The following is an 18,133-nucleotide window of genomic DNA, read 5'->3' as shown; positions in this document are numbered from 1 at the left end:
GTGCCTTCGGTAGGCCCCCAAAAATTACCGGTATAGTGCCCTCAGGGCCGCCGGTTATGAAGCCTTTGGAGGCACTGGTGTGGGCCCTCACGTAGGTACCGGTGTGAGGCCCTCAGAGGCATTGGTGCGGGGCCCCAGAGGTGCCGCTGTGAGCCCTCAGAGGCGCCGGTGAGGGTCCTCACAGTTGCCATTGTGGGCCCTCAGACACTGCATTGTGGGGTCATCACAGTCGGGTGTGGGACACTTAGAGCTGCTGGCTCGAACCCTTTATAAGCCGACAGGGCTCTCAGAGACCGACAAGGGGTCCTCAAGATGTCTGCGGTGTCTTCAGGAGCCCTGTGGAGTCCTCAGAGACCAGCAAGGTACTCTCAGACGCCGGTGGGGGGCCCTCAGAGTCGTCGGTGTGGGGCCCTCAAAAGTCACCGGTGAGTGGCCGTCCGATGCGAAGCGGTGGCCGTCCGTCTTAGGCCGTCAGAGGCTCCGGCGTTGAGCGGAGCCGCCGATATATGGCCTTAAGAAGCACTGGTTTGGGCCTTTGGAACTTCATTCAGGGGTGCCGGTTGAACTCAGAGGTGGCAGTGTGGGGCCCTCAGCCGGGCACCGGTTTGGGGCTTTCACAGTCGCCGGTGAGGGCCCTCGCAAGCGCCGTCGTGGGGGCCTTCAACCATTGGTTTAGACTTTAGGGGGTCATCACAGGCGTGTGTGGAACCCTTAGAGCTGCTGGTCCCTGATAGGCCGGTAAGGGCCCTCAGAGGTCGGCAAGTAGCCCTCAGAGGTCGTCAATGGGCCCTGAGAGGCCGGCAAGGGGCCCTCAAATGCCGACAAGGAACAATAGAAAGCCGGTGTGTGGCTCTTATGGAGAGAAGTGTGGCTATTCAGAGCACATAAGGTGTTCTTTCGAGCCCTGTGGGGCCCTTCTGAGTCGAAAATGCCAGCGTGGACCCTCAGCCGCCAATTGGCGTCGCAGGGCCCCTCGGCCCGAGAGGCCCCCTGATCCGATGGGGGCACGTGCCCCCTGCCTCCCCCCTCCGGGTGCAGATAGAGAATGCAATCGGCGGTGCGGGACACAACAATTGCAATCGTTCCTTCTCCCGTCGCGAGGTCGCCCATACGACCCATATCCCAAGATTGTCAACCCTGGGGCTCGGGTCGGCAATGTATCGGCAAGGAAATAAGCTTTAGGTGAGTAAAAAAGTTATTAAGAGTCATTAGTGGTCGTTACGTCAAGTAATAACAACGATAAAGTGCCAAATGTACCCGTCGTACGGCTTGGAGCCGGGCGCCGCGAGGTCTCCACCAGTGACGTCACGCTAACGCTTAGCGACCGGTCCATTGGAAATTGCGGGATGATTCTACCTCTCTTATACGGCCTTGGGTGGCCGCGATAATTTCTCTAGTCTCTGAAGAATTTTCGGGACCCATGCTCTCTTTTCATACTGGATCGCGTGTGCCTTACAGGGGTCATTTCCTCCTATATTAAAATATAGAAAATAATATTTCATATTAAAAGGTTTTATTTTCTTTGCTGATCATTTTGAGCATAAAAAATCATAAATCCATTGCAAAAAAGTAATTTCGTGAAAGTGAACTATTTCCCCTAAACGTCTAGACGATTTACAAACTATTAAACGTCTAGTAGAATTTGGTCTAGTCTGAAATATGTCGCTTTGTTTATATAAAATGTATTTTTTACCTTAAACCCGCGCCCTGCTGGGAGGGGAGGGGTGTTTGAACACCCCCTGCAGTTTTTCGCGAATATATCAGAAACGGCTGCGCGAAGCGCCGCCGTTTTTAGTACACCTTATCATACATCTTTTTTACATATGTTGTGAAAATTTTAGACCCAGGTCACTTAAGGTTAGGTCACCAGGTCAGTTGAAGTGACCTCACTAGATCAAGAGTTTCAATGTCTGCCAAAGCTACACCGATCGGCTCCATGATCCCATCCGTATCGAACACACTGAACACACGATGCGAAATTGATGTATGATAAGCTATGCCAAGTTTCATGGAGCTCCTTGCCGCGATGTTCTTTGCACACGCCAAAAAAAAAACTGGAGATTGTGCCACCCACCCCCCTCCCCGAGGGGTGAGGGTTATCACCTAACCGTATTTTCGGGGAAGCAGTCCAGCAGTCCAACAAAGTTATTTCTTGTTGCCTGACCAGTGACCAGTCGGCATTGGACTGCTTCCAGGAGATGACAGTCAAGCCAGGGCGGCACGGTGGGCACAAGGAGGCTGTGCTGGTAAGTACTGAGATGGCAGCCAGGCCAGGGGGCGCGGTGGGTGCAAGGAGGCTGGGCTGGTAATGAATTGATAAGCTTGCCAAACCCAGTGCTCCAGTGAAGTTTAGACGTGTACATTTGATTCACTTGACGTAAGTATCGCGGTGGCTGTGGTATCTGTGTAGTGTGTACTGTCCCGACTATGTAGGCCTCAGTAAATATTCTGCTGTTTTTGAATACCGTTTTTCGTGTTCACTTTATGTTGGCGGTCCCAACACAAACTCTGAATTTTCTTTCTTTCTTTCGTAATCGTGGTTCAACGTTAGTCCGCGGTTCCGAAATCTGTACCGTGTCTACTTTACTTTTGTGTCGCCTGGCTCTATGTTCGCGTACAGTACCCCCCCCCCCCCCCGTCCCCCGTGCTTCTGTCATTCTCGTTAACGTGCGGATAAAGGTTTCTGTCATTCTGGATAACGAGTGATCGCTCTTCTGTCCCCGAGTTTCTGTCATCCTCGGTATCGTTCGGAGAGTAGTAAAAAATTCGTGGATCTTTATCTTAATCTTGTTTTAATCTGTTTGACTGACTGACAAGCTCAGTAGCGACCAAAAACGCAGTTACTATTTTGGATCGACCCCTATCCCCGAGTTTGTCATTCTCGATAACGTGCCTAGTAGGCACGTTGTACGTGCCTAGTAGGCACGTACAAAGGAACAATAAGTAGGCACTGCCTACTTATTGTTCCTTTGTACCCTGCGCTTCTGTCATTCTCGGTAATGTGTGGTCGCTCCCCTCTCCCTGCGCTTCTGTCATTCTCGATAACGTGTGGTCGCCTCCCTGTTCACAGCCAGTGCCGGAACCGGGAGCGGAGACGCCCTTTGAGAGGACTGACGCCGATGGCTATCACAGGTATTTTGCGGCTGACTGCATATTTGGCTCGGCCTCTGGCTGGCTGTTTTGGGCACGGAATGCATAGCAACGCGATTATCGCCACGGGTAAGGGGTCTGATGGTATAACAGCTTTTTGCCCTTTCAGCTGGTGTTTGCATGAAAGCTGAAAACCGAATGTGGACGATAAATTTATTTTGGGCATACAACAGACTGGCATTTGACGCTGGCTACGGCGTGGACAGGCGGGTAACTGACCAGAGGCCTGGGGCCTGGTCGGTAACGCATTTATCATAATGACAAGTCGCACGCTCTACTAACGATTTCACTTGAACATAAGACACAACACCAATTTAGCGTTCGGTCACACTGCCGGCCAGTGGCCGGGCTGGGCTCCGTTCGTGGTCGATATCTCCGTGTACCTCCCTCGGCCCGGTCCCTGCACTGACGCCGTCACCGCTGCCCCGGGTCGGCCGTCGCCGGCCTCAGGTCAGCTGCGGCTGGAAGCCCGACTGAAGTGTGTCACACATCGGGTCGCTTTTGGGCTCGAACAGCTCGTGCTCGCTCTTGCAGTCGACGAACTGGTAGCAGGGGTTCTGGCGCGAGCGGAGGCCCTCGGCCGGGCAGCGCAGCGGCACGAACGTGCTCTTGTGCACGGTGCGCAGGTCCATGGGCGAGCCGGACTGCTGGCCGGAGCGGGGCACGAAGGCGGTCGGCCGGCGGCCCGGGCAGCCCACGAAGTCGCCCTTGTACGTGGTGTCCGTGTCCAGCGGCCGCTCCGGCGGTGCGTACTCGCGGTCCGGCTTGCACGAGACGGCCACGTCGCGCTGGCGCGGCACAAAGTCCTTGCGGTAGGTGGTGGCGTCGAGCAGCGGCGAGCGCTCCTGGACGGGTCCGGCGGGCGGCCGCGCCGCCGGCGGCCGCCGGCCCGCCTTGGGCCCGAAGTCGCCGCGGTATATGGTGTCCGAGTTGAGCGGCGCGCACGGGCCGTCGTACGGCTTCTTCTTCATCCAGGGGTACTCCTCCCTGGGCCGCGGCCCGTACACCTGGAACGACTCCTTCTGCGTGGTGCGGTCGTCCATGGGCTGGCACGGCTGCTCGTACTGCCGGTTGGGCTTGAAGCTGGCGTTGACGTCCGGGCACTTTGGCGTGTAGTGAGTGCGCTGCGTGGTCTGTCCGTCCATGGGTACGGTTGGCGGCTGCCAGGGCGGCAGGCGCACCGTCTCCATGCACGGCGGCTGCTTGGCCGGGTAGTCGTGCCGGTACATGGTGCGGTCGTCCAGCGGCTGGTCCGACTTGTGCGTGTCGTGCGGCGCGCGCACGCGGTTCACGCAGATGGGCTTTCGGCAGTAGTCGGTGCGGTTGGTGGTGTCGGCGCTGAGCGGCTGCTCCACGCCGTGCAGACCCTGGCGCGGCCGGCACGCCGCCGGCTTGGCCTCTGCCGCCTCGCCGGGCGCGTACGGCCGGAACGAGACGCGATTCTGCGTCTTGTCGCAGAGCGGCGCGCGGTGGTCGGTGACCCTGCCCTGCGGTTTGATTGGTGAGCGCTTGCTGCCGGCACGCGGCGGGAAGTCGACGACGTAAGTGGTCTCGGCCTCCAGCGGCTGGCACGGACCGCGGTAGTCCAAGTCGGGCTTGAATGCGGGTGGTCGCGGCGCAGTGCGCCCTGTGAAGTCCTGTCTCTGAATCGTTAGGTCCTCCATGGGCTCCTTGACTGGGTCGGCACTTTTTGCTGGCTTGCAAGATGGCTGGCGACCGTCACCCTTCGGATAGAATTTCTCCTTGTATTCTGTGGACTGCTTCTCGGATGGAGTCATCTGCCATTCTTTCTGGTGATAGGGACAGGAATGGCGACCGCACATACAAATTTGGCAGATACATTTGAGACCCTTTTTCATCTGAGTGTGGCAAGGAGGCCCACCGTCGCCGCGACCTCCGTTAGGCATGTTGAAATGCTCTTGCTAGGCTTACAGTAGATTCAATGCAAATACTTGTCTCGCAGACCTTACATCAACATGAAGTACAGAGGGGTCGTCAGAAAGATGTTCTAATGTCGCTACTTAGATGTTACTTTGCGGGTGCTTGGCTATGCCAGTAGCAACAACCTACCCTAAGCAGACCCGAAAGAGTCAAAACTTCGATTAAAATGCTAATTAAATGCATCCATAGTTCAAGCGTTCATTATTCCCGGAGCGCCTTTTTGTGCGATTTGACTTGTCTGCTGATTTGTATTTGTTTCATCGCACGCGATTTAATGAGAGCGACCACTTGCATTCCGATGTCTGCAATGGCACTGTAATCTGTGTACATTATTTTGCCATCGGATGCCCATCGGTATCGATGACAGAGCGTCGGTGGCAAACGCTGGTCTATGCCGCACTCTGTCCGGCGGCACTAATACTCATGGCGCCGAATCAAGGAAGTAGGTGAGAGAGAAAAAAATACAACTCAGTAGCTGAAAGAATATACGATGTGTACCGCCTTTCAAAATTATAGGTTGGGCTTCGCGAACAATGACTTGTGATTATACTGTTTGTGGGTACGAACGTTGAACTTGTTGTTAGTCTCACTGAACTTGGATAAACTTGCGAATCCGCAATCATTATAGCTTGACATTCTATAGGATTTGGTTATGTTTTGCCCTATTAAAAATTCAGCTCAATAGCTATGTCTGTAAATCCGTTTACTGTGTGCAGTAGCAGGTACACCTTGGGCTTGCATTTTCATTTGTACGGTGTCACATATGAATTATTTGGGAAAACCCAAATGGTGTGCGAGATGTGGGGAAAAGTAGTCGGTAAAACGTCCCGCTGCCAGTAGGGTGTCGGTGGGGGGGGGGGGGGGGGGGTCGTCCCGTGTTACAGCTGCGGTTACTGACGGCCGCTATCTGTCCCCTCCCGCAGGGTATCGGCCGTGCGCCGCCGCCCGCCCCCGGTCTGCGTGTCCCTGACGCTGCTGACCGCTGCTGTCTGTCTCCCTGCCGCAGGGTATCAGCCGTCCGGCGCCGCCTGCCGCCGGTCTGCGTCTCTCTGACGCTGCTGCTGGCCACCGCTGTGCTGGTCGTCCTGCTGCCCGGCGCCGAGGTGGCGCGGCCCCGGCAGCGGCTCGGCTCCTGCAGGTGAGCTGGTGTAACCAGCAGGGGCCTAGCCGACCCTCTGTGTCACAGTGAGGACCGCTCTACGGTCATATTCTAGAGTTATGGTCGCTGTCCCCGTTCACGATATGCTGTCTGACACTGTGCTGACTCGTTGTGCTGGCTCGTCACGGCGTCAGCTCGCTGTGCTGACGCCGTGACTCACTGTGCTGACTCGCCATCCTGACTCGCGTTGTTGACTCACTGTGCTGACTCGCCATCCTGACTCGCATTGTTGACTCACTGTGCTGACTCGCCATCCTGACTCGCATTGTTGACTCACTGTGCTCTCTCGCCGTCAGTGTGGCCAAATTTGTGATGTTGCGGGGAAAGTCACCCCCAATGAAAAGTATAATGACATCCTCAGAAATTTTAAAATTACATCATCACATACCTAGTGAAGGAATAAAGACTAAAAATGTTCCAATGTACGATTCACACCGTCATACTCGTACTGTCGCGCTTGCAATGTTTTTCATCTTTGATGACAATATTTGATTTTTTTTTGTTTACTTTCCACCAGAGCTTGACGTCAGGTATAGTTTTTCCACATAACTTGTAAAAACTGCACCTAAAATGACACTGAAGACGAGTTTTTTTTTTTTGAAAATAGTGACATCCTCATACGACTTTTTTATACATCCTCCCCCTAACGCTAAACCAATTTGGCCACACTGCTCGCCGTCCTGACTCGCATTGTTGACTCACTGTGCTGGCTCGCCGTCCTGATTCGCGCTGTTGACTCGCTGTGCTGGCTCGCCGTCCTGATTCGCGCTGTTGACTCGCTGTGCTGGCTCGCCGTCCTGATTCGCGCTGTTGACTCGCTGTGCTGGCTCGCCGTCCTGATTCGCGCTGTTGACTCACTGTGCTGGCTCGCCGTCCTGACTCGTTGAGCCGACTCTCGGTGCTGTGCTGACTCGCTGTGCCGCCCCTCCCCTGTGCTGAGACAGCATCACGCTGGCGGAGAGCATTCCCATCGGTCTGACGTTCAACTCGAGCCTGGAGCTGCCGACCACGTATGACGCCTGGAAGCAGCTGCTGGGCATGGCCGGCAGCTCGGTCAACATCGCCTCCTACTACTGGACGCTGCTGGGGGCCGACGTGCAGCCCGACCCCACAGCCGCCCAGGTAACAGCCCGACCCCACAGCCGCTCAGGTACCAGCCCGACCCCACAGCCGATCAGGTAACAGCCCGACCCCACAGCCGCCCAGGTAACTATCGGCCCGACCCGCTCAGGTAACAGCCCGACCCCACAGCCGCCCAGGTAACAGCCCGACCCCACAGCCGCTCAGGCACCAGCCGACCCCACAGCCGCTCAGGTACCAGCCCGACCCCACAGCCGACCAGGTAACAGCCCGACCCCACAGCCGACCAGGTAACGCCCGACCCCACAGCCGACCAGGTAACTGTCAGCCCCCCCCCCCCCCCCATCAGGCGCTCAGGTAACGCCCGACCCCACAGCCGCTCAGGTACCAGCCCGACCCCACAGCCGCCCAGGTAACTGTCAACCCGACCCCACAGCCGACCAGGTAACTGTCAACCCGACCCCACAGCCGCCCAGGTAACTATCGGCCCGACCCGCTCAGGTAACAGCCCGACCCCCAGCCGCTCAGGTAACAGCCCGACCCCACAGCCGCTCAGGTAACTGTCAACCCGACCCGCTTAGGTGACAGGCCGACCCCACAGCCGTCCGTGATCGCCGGGAATGGGAGGTCGACTGACCTGTTCGCCGCCCAGGCTTCCACGAGACTCGGGTGATACCTCGGGATCAGGCAAAGTGAGATGATAGGCAGAGGACGTCCGCTGCTCGTTAGATACGAAAGCCTCTTTGCTGAGCCTTTTATCCAAGTTTTGCCCGCTGAGTTTGTTTCAACACTCTGTGTCCTACATGCATGATTGGCCCGTGGCCGTGCCTAATTGCATGCGCTTTATGGTCCCTTGTCACTCGCATGTGACGCCCGGTACACTGTGCCCTGCCACTCCCGTCTGACGGCCGGCCTCCCGGCACGCCGGCAGGGTGAGGACATCTTCCAGCGTCTGATGGACACGGGTCTGCGCTCCGACATCGACATGAAGATCGCCCGCAACGTCATCAGTTCGGTGGACTACACGAGCAACGACACACAGCTGCTGGCCGCCGCGGGCGCCGCCGAGGTACGTCCGTCTCCGCCCCCCACAGCGGGCCCCAACCCCCTCCGCCGGCGCCGCCGAGGTACGTCCGTCTCCGCCCCACAGCGGACCCCAACCCCCTCCGCCGGCGCCGCCGAGGTACGTCCGTCTCCGCCCCACAGCGGACCCCAACCCCCTCCCCCCCCCCCCTCCGCCGGCGCCGCCGAGGTACGGCCCTGAGCTCACAGCAGGCGCAGGGGCTCGGTGGGTGCCACTGATTGAGCCGCGAGGTGGTCCGCGCCAGATGACCAGTTCACCCTGGGTAGATTGTCTGCCGATAAGAGCAGCACCATAGGATGCAAATGGTATTTAGAAGTCGTCCGTTTCATGTCGTATGTGGCTCCATTGACGCTACAGCTCAGCACGGTGACTGAGTTTGTCTGTTGTCCCCTGTCCCGGCCAGGTGCGCTACCTGGACTTTGACCGGCTGGTCGGCGCCGGCATCCTGCACACCAAAATGTGGGTGATCGACTCCAAGCACTTCTTCGTGGGCAGTGCCAATACCGACTGGCGCTCGCTGACCCAGGTGAGGCGCCAGGAGGGGACAGCACCCCTCATCCATACTGCGTCCTTTACCGGCCCCACACGGCAGTCGACACGCGGGGACGGGCCCCGTACAGCGGCGGTGGGGAGCTGGGACTAACGGTCCGCCGGGCTGGCGTGTACGCCCCGACCGCACCTGGGCTATTGCGGCTCAGTGGTTGTTACGTGGATTTGTTACCGCGAGTCCAATGTGATTTAGTATATAGCCGTCATATTCGTCCGAATAACAAATCATACCTCCACGTGAATGCCGGTATATAGTCCTGGGTTCTATTACATGGACGTGAGTTCCTATCCTGACAACTTGCAACAAAACGTGTTTTGAAATCGAGAAAGTCCATTTAACTTTAATGTCAAATCGATTTTGTCTTGAACAACTTGAGAGCCCTTGGAGTTTCGCTTCACATCTGGTTTTAGATTTTGTCCTGTTTGAGTCTTTGACTGACCAGAGTCTGATCCCTGAACTCCCCTCCCCCTCAGGTGAAGGAACTGCCCCCCCCCCCCCCCCCCCTGGTCTGATACTGTGCCCTTGTGACTGACCAAAGTGGGATCCCCGTCCCTCAGGTGAAGGAAATGGGCGCCCTGGTCTGATACTGTGCCCCGTGTGACTGACCAGAGTCTGATACCCCCATCAGGTGAAGGAAATGGGCGCCCTGGTCTCAGAATGTGACACGCTGGCTGCCGACATGGAGAAAATATTCCAGGTGAGAACGAGTGAATCAGACCTCTCTCTCTCTCTCTCTCTCTCTCTTTCTCTCTCTCTCTCTCTCTCTCTCTCTCTCTCTCTCTCTCTCTCTCTCTCTCTCTCTCTCTCTCTCTCTCTCTCTCTCTCTCTCTCTCTCTCTCTCTCTCTCTCTCTCTCTCTCTCTCTCTCTCTCTCTCTCTCTCTCTCTCTCTCTCTCTCTCTCTCTCTCTCTCTCTCTCTCTCTTTTTTGGACGTGTAGACATATGGCTCTCTTGTCGATGTTTGTGACAGCAGGTGTTACCGTTCGTTCAGGTGTACTGGAGGTTTACTGTGACAGTGTTACCGTCCATTGAGGTATACTGGCTGGTGGGTGTGTTATTGTGAGTGTGTTACTGTGTAACACACTAACACTATAACAGTGAGTGTTATACAGTGGGTGACACTGTATAACAGTGTTACCCTCCATTTAGGTGCACTGGCTAGTAGGGGTGTTACTGTGTGCTACCCTCCGTTCAGGTGCATTAGCTGGTGGGGTGTTACTGTGAGTGTGTTACCGTCCGTTCAGGTGTTACCGTGACAGTGTTACCCTCCGTTCAGGTGTACTGGCTGGTGGGGTGTCAGTGTGACAGTGTTAACGCCCGTTCAGGTGTTCCTGTGTGATACCCTCCGTCCAGGTACAGGGTGTAACGAAATTATCCGGACATCTATTTTTTCGCCATATCTGCTCGCACAGTTTCTTTTTTAATGTTAGAAGCTGGAAAATTGGATGAATGCATACCTCTGGTATCTGCTCTCAACTCAGCAGTGACCTGACCTTGCGAAATGACTCTTGCTCTGTGTAAGAGTCGAGTCGCCGACGGGTTCATTTGATAGTTTTCGTTTAAGGCAGTGGAGAGAAGGGAGTACAGTCTCTCGTTTCGTAGTAAGGCTACGTGTTCGTGGCATGGTGGCATGAGCCAGAAGCTGGTCTGTCAGCAGCTGGACATCAGCAGCAGCCAGTAGCACATCTGCCTGAGGCGTAATAGGCTGGGACTTGGTGGCAGACTCAGCCCGGCCTCGATCGCAAAAGGCGCCCTTTGCCAAGTGGTGAGGAGAGTTGTCAGGATAGCGACAAGGAAACGGCACCAATTAATTCGCAAACTGACTCGAATTCTTACCAAGGCAGATAATAAGAGGTCCCATATCATGATTCACCGTCACCCGCCCTTTAGCTTGGTTTTACTGCCCTTCAAACTGAAAAAGACAATGAAATTGACGGGAAAACAACCAGTCCACCACCTTTGGCCTCAGGCCATGGCGTGTCCACTGGTCGAAGGAAGACATGAATGAGGTGGCCTGGTCGGATGGGACGCTGTTCGAGCTGCGATGTCCGTTGAACCGTCAAATCGGCCATGTGTGGGCTGCCAGCAGCTCGAACATGCCGGCCGTCGCCGGCGTCAAACATCCGGCCAAAATCCAGACCTGGAGCATGTTCAGCTGCTGTGCAATATTCAAGTTGTTCATGACGCCACAGAAAACCACTATCAGTAATGAGTATTACCGGCGCAACATCCTGGCTAGCGATTGGTTGGAGCCACTCAGCCAGACGGCACAGGAGGGCTCGGTTTCTGAACGCGTGCTGATGCCTGATTCAAGCCGCGCAGTCTTCATGCGGGGCGGCGCACCACCTTCAAGTCCCTAGCAGAATGAGAAGTGATGCCGAGAGGGCCTATTGTTCATCTGGCTAACGGGCTATGGCTTGGAAAAGTTCCCATCCCAATTCCATCGATATCTTATGGACTATTGTCCAGCAGGAGATGAATGAGGGGACACCCACCACCAGCGCCGCCCAACTGTGGGCACAGGTTAGTAAGGCGCTGCTCTACATGAAACCCACTGTGCTGGAAAACCCAGTGGCTGGAATGCTCCGAAAATTTGTACCTGCGCTCTTATGAAAGGTGGCTATATAATAATTCAAAAGAGAAAATATCAGATTGTCTTGCTTCTTAATTACAGCGCGAAGAAAGATGTCCGGATAATTTCGTTACATCCTGTATACTGCAGGCTGGTAGGGGTGTCACTATGTTACCCTCCATCCAGGTGTACTGGCTGGTGGGGTGTCACTATGTTACCCTCCATCCAGGTGTGCTGGGGTGTTACTGTGAGTGTGCTACCCTCCGTCCAGGTGTACTGGCTGGTGGGCGCCGAGAACGCCACCATCCCGGTCGAGTGGCCCGAGGAGTACCACACCACCATCAACAAGGAGAGCCCGCTGCCGGTACAGCTGCCCGGAGGCCCGGCGCGCGTCTACCTCTCGGTAAGGACGCCGCGTGACGCGCTAGGTATTTATAGGGCTGGTCTGGGTATTTCTCGTGCGCGTTTAGAATCCAGAATGTCTTGTTGGTGTAACCTAGCTTACTCTGTCGCGGGATTTGCCTTGACCTTTCTGGGTCACCAAGTCAGCTTGCCAATAAGGTTCCCGTTATGGTGCTGTTCGGTCGGTTGGTGCTGATCTGTCCTGCCCCGAGGTCCCGTCGTATGCCCCCAGAGCTCTCCGCCGCAGTCCACCGGCCGGAGCTGCAGATCTGTCCCGTGGGCCGGAGCTGCTGATGTGGTCTCGCCGGCCGGAGGTGCTGATGTGTCCTGTCCCGCTATGTTCCCAGAGCTCCCCGCCGCAGCTGTGCCCGCCAGGCCGGAGGTGCTGATTTACCCCGTCCCGCTATGTTTTCCCAGAGCTCCCCGCCGCAGCTGTGCCCGCCGGGCCGGACCGGCGACGGAGACGCCATCGTGGACACCATCAACTCGGCACGCCAGTTCATCCACATCGCCGTCATGGACTACTACCCGATGCTCATCTATGACCAGTTCACGTACGGTCCGAGCGTCCTGGTGCTGCGGAGGGGGGGGGGGGGTTCGGAGAGTTACAGAGGGCACCCGGGGACCGCTGAAGGCACCCGGGGACCGCAAAGGGCTCCAGGAGACCGCACAGGGCACCAGGGGACCGCTGTTGGATAGGTTCTCGGCTGATGCTGAGTTTTCATTCCGGCGTAGAATATTTTGTGACAGGATCAAGGCTTGCCAATACCATTGTTGCTTTTCAAAAAAAAAATCAAGGTGTTTGTCTATCGTGAATGTGTTCCTTTTATGTACCTTCATTGTCCACCACTATCCTCCAGTGTATCCATCTCCCAATGACCGACATTGCCCCCCCCCCCTTCCCCATTCCTTCAAATTGTTCAGACAGTGTGTTACCCCTCCCTGCGTGTGCGGCCGTTCTCTAGCACTGCCTGTCTTTGTCCGCCAGTTTTTGGCCGGTGATTGACGACGCGCTGCGGCGCGCGGCCGTCGACCGCGGCGTCTCGGTGCGCCTGCTGGCCAGCGTGTGGAACCACACGCATGACGACATGCTGGCGGGCCTGCGCTCGCTGCAGGCGCTCGACGCCGTCCGCTCCCACGTGCACATCCAGGTGGTGAGTGACGCGGCGCGGGCGGCGCGGGCGGGGCGGGGCGCACCGCCGGACCTGAGGGACGGAGGTGGAGGGGGGGGGGGGGGGGCGGTGAGAGGTGGTTCACGATCGTGTCCAGACGGCGAGTCTGGTGGAATCGGCGCCGTCTGCCGGATGCGACTCACTAGCGAAATGTGATTGTAGGTAGATGACTGGGGGACGAATAATGGGCGATTGTGAATAGTCAATGATGATAATAATCGATTCCTTGATAACGACCTGTCCCCATCGGCAGCTCCTTTAGGATGGCAGACTCAACGTCATGTCGAACTATTGGTGTCCTGACTGTGTTTTTTTCTTCTTCTTCTTTTTGCATACTGCGGGTCGATACCATTTTATATGGACATCGCCGATAATCGTTAATTAACGTTGGCGTCGCCGGCGCCTGCGTGGTGTGATGAGCCTGAACTGAGGGGCCGGACCTACCCGTCTCTTACCTCGGTATCCGGGAGGATTTGGCGTAGTGCGGCCTCGACCTCCGCCAGCTCCTATTGCGTGTGTTCCAGCTCTCCCTAGCTGAAAGACGCCGGAGTTGACGGAAGGAGACGAAGGAAAAATAAGAAAGAAAAAAAAACGAAAAACATGAGCGGCCGCCGTCTGACGTGCCACTCGCGCACTGGAGGCGCCCGGCGGCCGGCGCAGTGTCCTCGCCAGGCCGGGCGGGCTGTGTTTGCTTACCCGACCGCTGGCGCTTATCTAGCCTCCAATTGGCGCCCGCACCCTCTGTGGCCGGCTCCCTCATATGCCGGGCACCTCCAGGAAACGGGGGGCCGGTTGCACCTCTAACGCCAAGCGTTAATGTATTTTGCACGGAACTGACGTGAAAAGACCATTTGCGAAGTGTTTGACGGATCTGATTGTTCTGACGGCTCGGTGTGCGTCTGGGCGGTTCTGACACCGCGGTGTGCCATGTGCAGTGTGTCTCTGACGGCTCGGTGTGTTGTTCTTCCAGCGGCTGTTCAAGGTGCCCGACATGGAGCCGGGGCCGCAGATCCCGTTCAGCCGCGTCAACCACAACAAGTACATGGTGACGGACCAGGTGGCCTACATCGGTGGGTACTCGGCCGGGCCGGCTCTCCAGGCGCTCACTGTGCAGTGCTCAGAGTCCAGAGCGTAGGTTTCTGATCTGCAACCAGGCCTGCTAGAGAGTCTAGTTATCCATATTGATCCTAGCGCCCCCAAGTACTGACTCGAGCTAGACGCCCAGCGTCCAGTCAGCAGATCAGCGGAATGATTCTGACATGGCCTCTACTTCTGTCGCCCCATGTATCTACTTCCGACCTCGCCTTCTTATCTGTCGTCTCAGTTCTCTCCTTCTCCCTTTCCCTCTCTCCCCTCCTTCTTCTCTCGCTCCATTACCCTGTTATCTGTGTGAGAGAAGTGAAACTGACGTCCCCGGCGCCGACAGGGACGTCCAACTGGTCGGGCGACTACTTTGTCAACACGGGCGGCATCGGCCTGGTGGTGAACTCCAGCCGGCCCGGCGACGACGACTCTGTGCGCGGCCAGCTGGCGGCCGTGTTCGAGCGCGACTGGGAGTCGGAGCACTCTGCGCCGCTGCAGGCCGCCGCCAGACGGTAACTGCCCGCCGCACCCACCGGCACCACACCATGACAAGGCCCCGCGCCGCTGACAACATTCTACCGGGACTGCTGGATCTCAGTAGCTGCTAACGTGGTAGGATTCCGACTGTACCATTTTTGGACAGCTATCAGTATTTCCGGTCTTTGACTTTACACTGCGATTGTGTATTCATGGGACTCTCATTAACTATTGAACCTATAAGCCAAAGTTATCTCAGTGGCAGCTGGTAGTGGCACGGACTTTAACCGAGCCATGATGCATGCAGTGTTCCATTGAGTGTGTGTGCTCCGCTAGCGACTGCCGGTTTCTATCTCTAGTATCTCTCACCGGATCGTTCCATATCTCGGGGTTCCGATTCTCCGACATTTCGCAGCTGCAGAAGCAGGGATTGTCTCGGGCGCAATGTGGCAAATCAAATGGCCTATTTTATTGGGGAATTTTTGTATTTACAATACAAGGGTGTCCATAACTTAGACTGTTTGGGTTATCGAAGCTGAGTGTGGGCCACGCACGTCACAGTGGTCGCCGGGAGCGGGCTGAGGCGGCGCCATGGGTGGGTGGGGCGCGGAGGACGGGGAGGGAGGCGGACCGGGCGGGGCAGTCCAGCTGCGTCCGGCTGAATCTAGATTATGGTGTAGTATCAGCTGGGCATTGCATAAACACTCTGAAATACATCTGAATCCTTCAACAAATCCCGAATGTCAATAACTGTGGCTACGAATAATTCGTCAACACAAACTTAAACACGCTTTTAACATCGACACATGTCAAACATCGGCCAAGTGGCGTTCAAACTGTCATCCTGAGCCGGCTCCTGTCGAGTTTTCTCACTTCTGGTAGACGACGCCCCGGGTGCCGTGCAGCGGCGGCTGGGTGCCCAGGCAGACGGCCCAGTACACCGCGTTGAACACCACGAAGAACAGCGGGTAGCCGAACACGCTCTTCTTGCCGTTGCTGGCCACGTCCCTGACGAAGTTGCGGACGATCTGGCGCAGGCCGCCCACCTGGTCGAGCTCGTCGCCGCTGCGCAGCCGGCTCAGGTCTCGCACCACCTCCTCCACCTCGTCGGCCTCTGCCTCCTCGCGCTCGGCCCGGCGCCGCTCCGTCACCACGCTCTTGCGGAAGATCTCCATGACGGTCTGGCGGCGCATCAGTCCGGTGAGCACGAACGTGCCGATGGTGTCGTCGCGTCGCGAGGCGCGCCCGTGCTGCCACACGTCCACCAGGCAGTCCACCACCGAGTAGAAGGTGAGGAACGAGCAGACGCACATCCAGACGTCGATGGCCTTGACGTAGCTGGCCAGCGGCAGGTACTCGCTGCCGGCGGCGAACAGCTCGACCAGCGTCAGCATGGTGGTGATGGTGAGCAGCATGCGGCCCTGGATCATCTCGATCGGCACCAGGAACGAGATCCACGCCACCACCACGAACAGGATCGACGGGATGTAGATCTGCATCACGTAGAAGAGCGCCTTGCGCTCGAGCACCAGGTGCATGTGCACCTGGGAGCGCTCCAGCGGCCCGGTCAGGTCGGAGCCCAGCTCCTCGGCCGAGAACTTCTCGGGCCGCACCAGGTAGTAGGAGAACTGAGTGAGCTCCGACTCGGCGTAGCTCAGCGGCTCGTACTCTGACCACAGCAGCTGCAGCTCGCACGGCGAGTAGCCGAAACTCATGACGGCGATGTCGCAGATCTGCGTGTCCATCGGGAAGTAGTGGTAGTTGAACGGACAGGAGAGCTCCAGCGTCATGTACTGGTTGGCGAACACGGTGCGGTTCATGTAGATGCGGAAGTTGGTGGTGGGCACGAAGATGACGGGACTGACGACCAGCGCGGCGTTGGGCACGTACAGGTCGGGCAGCCACAGTTTGTCCTTGATCGTGGAGGCGACCTCGACGTACTCGTGCTTGGACACGTTGTTCATGTGCGCGAACCGCGGCTCCTCCCAGGAGTAGCTCAGGTAGAGCGATATGGTGACCTGGCCGTTGTTGACGGCGCTGATGTCCGATACCTGGGCCGATATGGAGATGTTGGTGGGAGGCGCCAGCTCCTTGGAGCACCGGTAGATGTCGGCGGCGGGGGCGTGGCCGGCCATGACGGGGCGCCGGCGGCGCATGTAGTCGCGGTGTGTGAAGCTGTGCGCGCCCGGGCAGACCAGCGTGTGTAGCTGATGGCCGTCAGCGGCCAGCTCCCGGGTGACACTCTCCTTGAACATGTCCGCCTTATGTCGTCCCGGCAGCATCGAATCGGCTAGCAGCACCAGCTTCATGAAGACGAGAATTCCCACTGCTTCCATCTTCATTGTCCCTTGAATATGAGAGGTCACTTCTTTTTCTGACCACAATTGGGCTTGGCTAAGTAACCTGTTTACTTGGTCACTGGTTACTCAATGCAAACATAGCATGGATTTTATTAACATCAGCTTACCCCAATATCTGCTTGCCTTTTGCCGCTGAAATCACGCGACTTCTCCTTGACACATGCACAGTGCTCGAAGGTAATCACCGCGACCAGCACAGCCTAAGATTTGATCGATTGAACATCGTATGATAGCGAGAAGCTCTTGTTTCGGGAATTAGATCATATGATAGCGAGTAGCTACTGCTTTTGGAATTATATGAAAATGAACTTGTATTGCATGGTCCGAGGAAATAGCAAATTGAATATTTTTTGTACTCTTTGGTATGATTTGTTTTTTCCCTAATGATCTAGGATAGGTACGGCCCTGCTGAGATCTACCTTGAGTCTTTTAGCTAGATCTTAAAAGTTCCGTAAGTTGTTGTCACCAACCACGTGCATTAGCATTAATTAATGCCTTACTTAAGCAGATTCAATGCCTGATTAGGCATTGATGAGCTACTGATGCGCTTTGAGTCTCGCGGCATCCAGCAATAAAAAGTAGGTACATTTAAATAACCTGCTGTGGTCTTGGCTTTTTCGATCGACGAATAGGCCTCACAACACCCAACACCGGGAGTGGATATGCGTTGTCCTTGGCTGTATTGGTTGCTGGACTTACTGGCAGCTGCCATCAGTGCTGTAACCGAAACTTGTATGATAAGTCGGCTCGATGGAGGCATACTGCCGCTGCCCCTGTCACTGCCACTGTGTCTATCCTGAAGCTGCCGCTGCCGCCTCCACAGTGGACACCGCTGTGCAGACTGTGTCCGCTGTACCCCGGTTTTATCTCTGGGTCTTTTCCCTCCACCTCGGGCTGCTTGGTGCGGATTTGGTGTTCAGTGCCCTGTCTAAAAAAAAAAAACAGCCAGGCGTTCCCAGCGGCTGTATCGAGCTGGCACGTCGATTAACACTGATTACTGTGACTGCTGTGCGGCGGCGCCCTTCAGAGGCTCTGCGACCACAGACTCACGATTTTGGAAAACTGCCAGTGGCTTAGTTATGAGCCGGTGAGCACTCCTACCTA

General features: G+C 56.5%; 3 protein-coding genes across 7 annotated transcripts in view; 1 reads left to right on the top strand and 2 right to left on the bottom strand.

Annotated features, from left to right (window-relative positions):
* The window catches only part of LOC122392499 (5'-3' exonuclease PLD3-like), a 45,182-nt gene extending 30,001 nt beyond the window's left edge, over positions 1-15,181 (top strand). Inside the window, exons 1-13 of one of the 5 annotated variants that reach the window (XM_043387417.1) lie at positions 1,400-1,460; positions 2,196-2,246; positions 3,071-3,132; positions 6,098-6,229; positions 7,195-7,372; positions 8,262-8,399; positions 8,818-8,940; positions 9,593-9,661; positions 11,807-11,938; positions 12,355-12,491; positions 12,926-13,091; positions 14,080-14,179; positions 14,536-15,181. In XM_043387417.1, coding sequence (XP_043243352.1) covers positions 2,199-2,246; positions 3,071-3,132; positions 6,098-6,229; positions 7,195-7,372; positions 8,262-8,399; positions 8,818-8,940; positions 9,593-9,661; positions 11,807-11,938; positions 12,355-12,491; positions 12,926-13,091; positions 14,080-14,179; positions 14,536-14,708 — 1,458 coding nt within the window. In that variant the 5' untranslated portion in view covers positions 1,400-1,460; positions 2,196-2,198 and the 3' untranslated portion in view covers positions 14,709-15,181. The other 4 variants (XM_043387414.1, XM_043387416.1, XM_043387415.1 and 1 more) reach the window with 4 other exon arrangements.
* Positions 3,290-5,345, bottom strand: LOC122392501 (stabilizer of axonemal microtubules 1-like). Its single transcript, XM_043387418.1, has one exon. It carries the CDS (start codon positions 5,055-5,057, stop codon positions 3,597-3,599), a length of 1,461 nt encoding a protein of 486 aa, XP_043243353.1. The 5' UTR covers positions 5,058-5,345; the 3' UTR covers positions 3,290-3,596.
* LOC122392498 (glycine receptor subunit alpha-4-like) lies at positions 15,136-17,459 on the bottom strand. The gene is made up of 2 exons (XM_043387412.1): positions 17,137-17,459; positions 15,136-17,016 (listed from the first exon to the last, which is right to left on the bottom strand). The coding sequence occupies exon 2, from the start codon at positions 17,009-17,011 to the stop codon at positions 15,539-15,541; it is 1,473 nt and encodes a 490-aa protein (XP_043243347.1). The 5' UTR covers positions 17,012-17,016; positions 17,137-17,459; the 3' UTR covers positions 15,136-15,538.
* Positions 17,460-18,133: the final 674 nt, after the last annotated feature.

This window comes from Amphibalanus amphitrite, unplaced genomic scaffold (genome assembly GCF_019059575.1).
Source record: "Amphibalanus amphitrite isolate SeventyFive unplaced genomic scaffold, NRLGWU_Aamphi_draft 000488F_arrow, whole genome shotgun sequence".
Classification (NCBI taxonomy): domain Eukaryota; kingdom Metazoa; phylum Arthropoda; class Thecostraca; order Balanomorpha; family Balanidae; genus Amphibalanus; species Amphibalanus amphitrite.
This window is presented reverse-complemented; position numbering and strand designations above follow the sequence as displayed.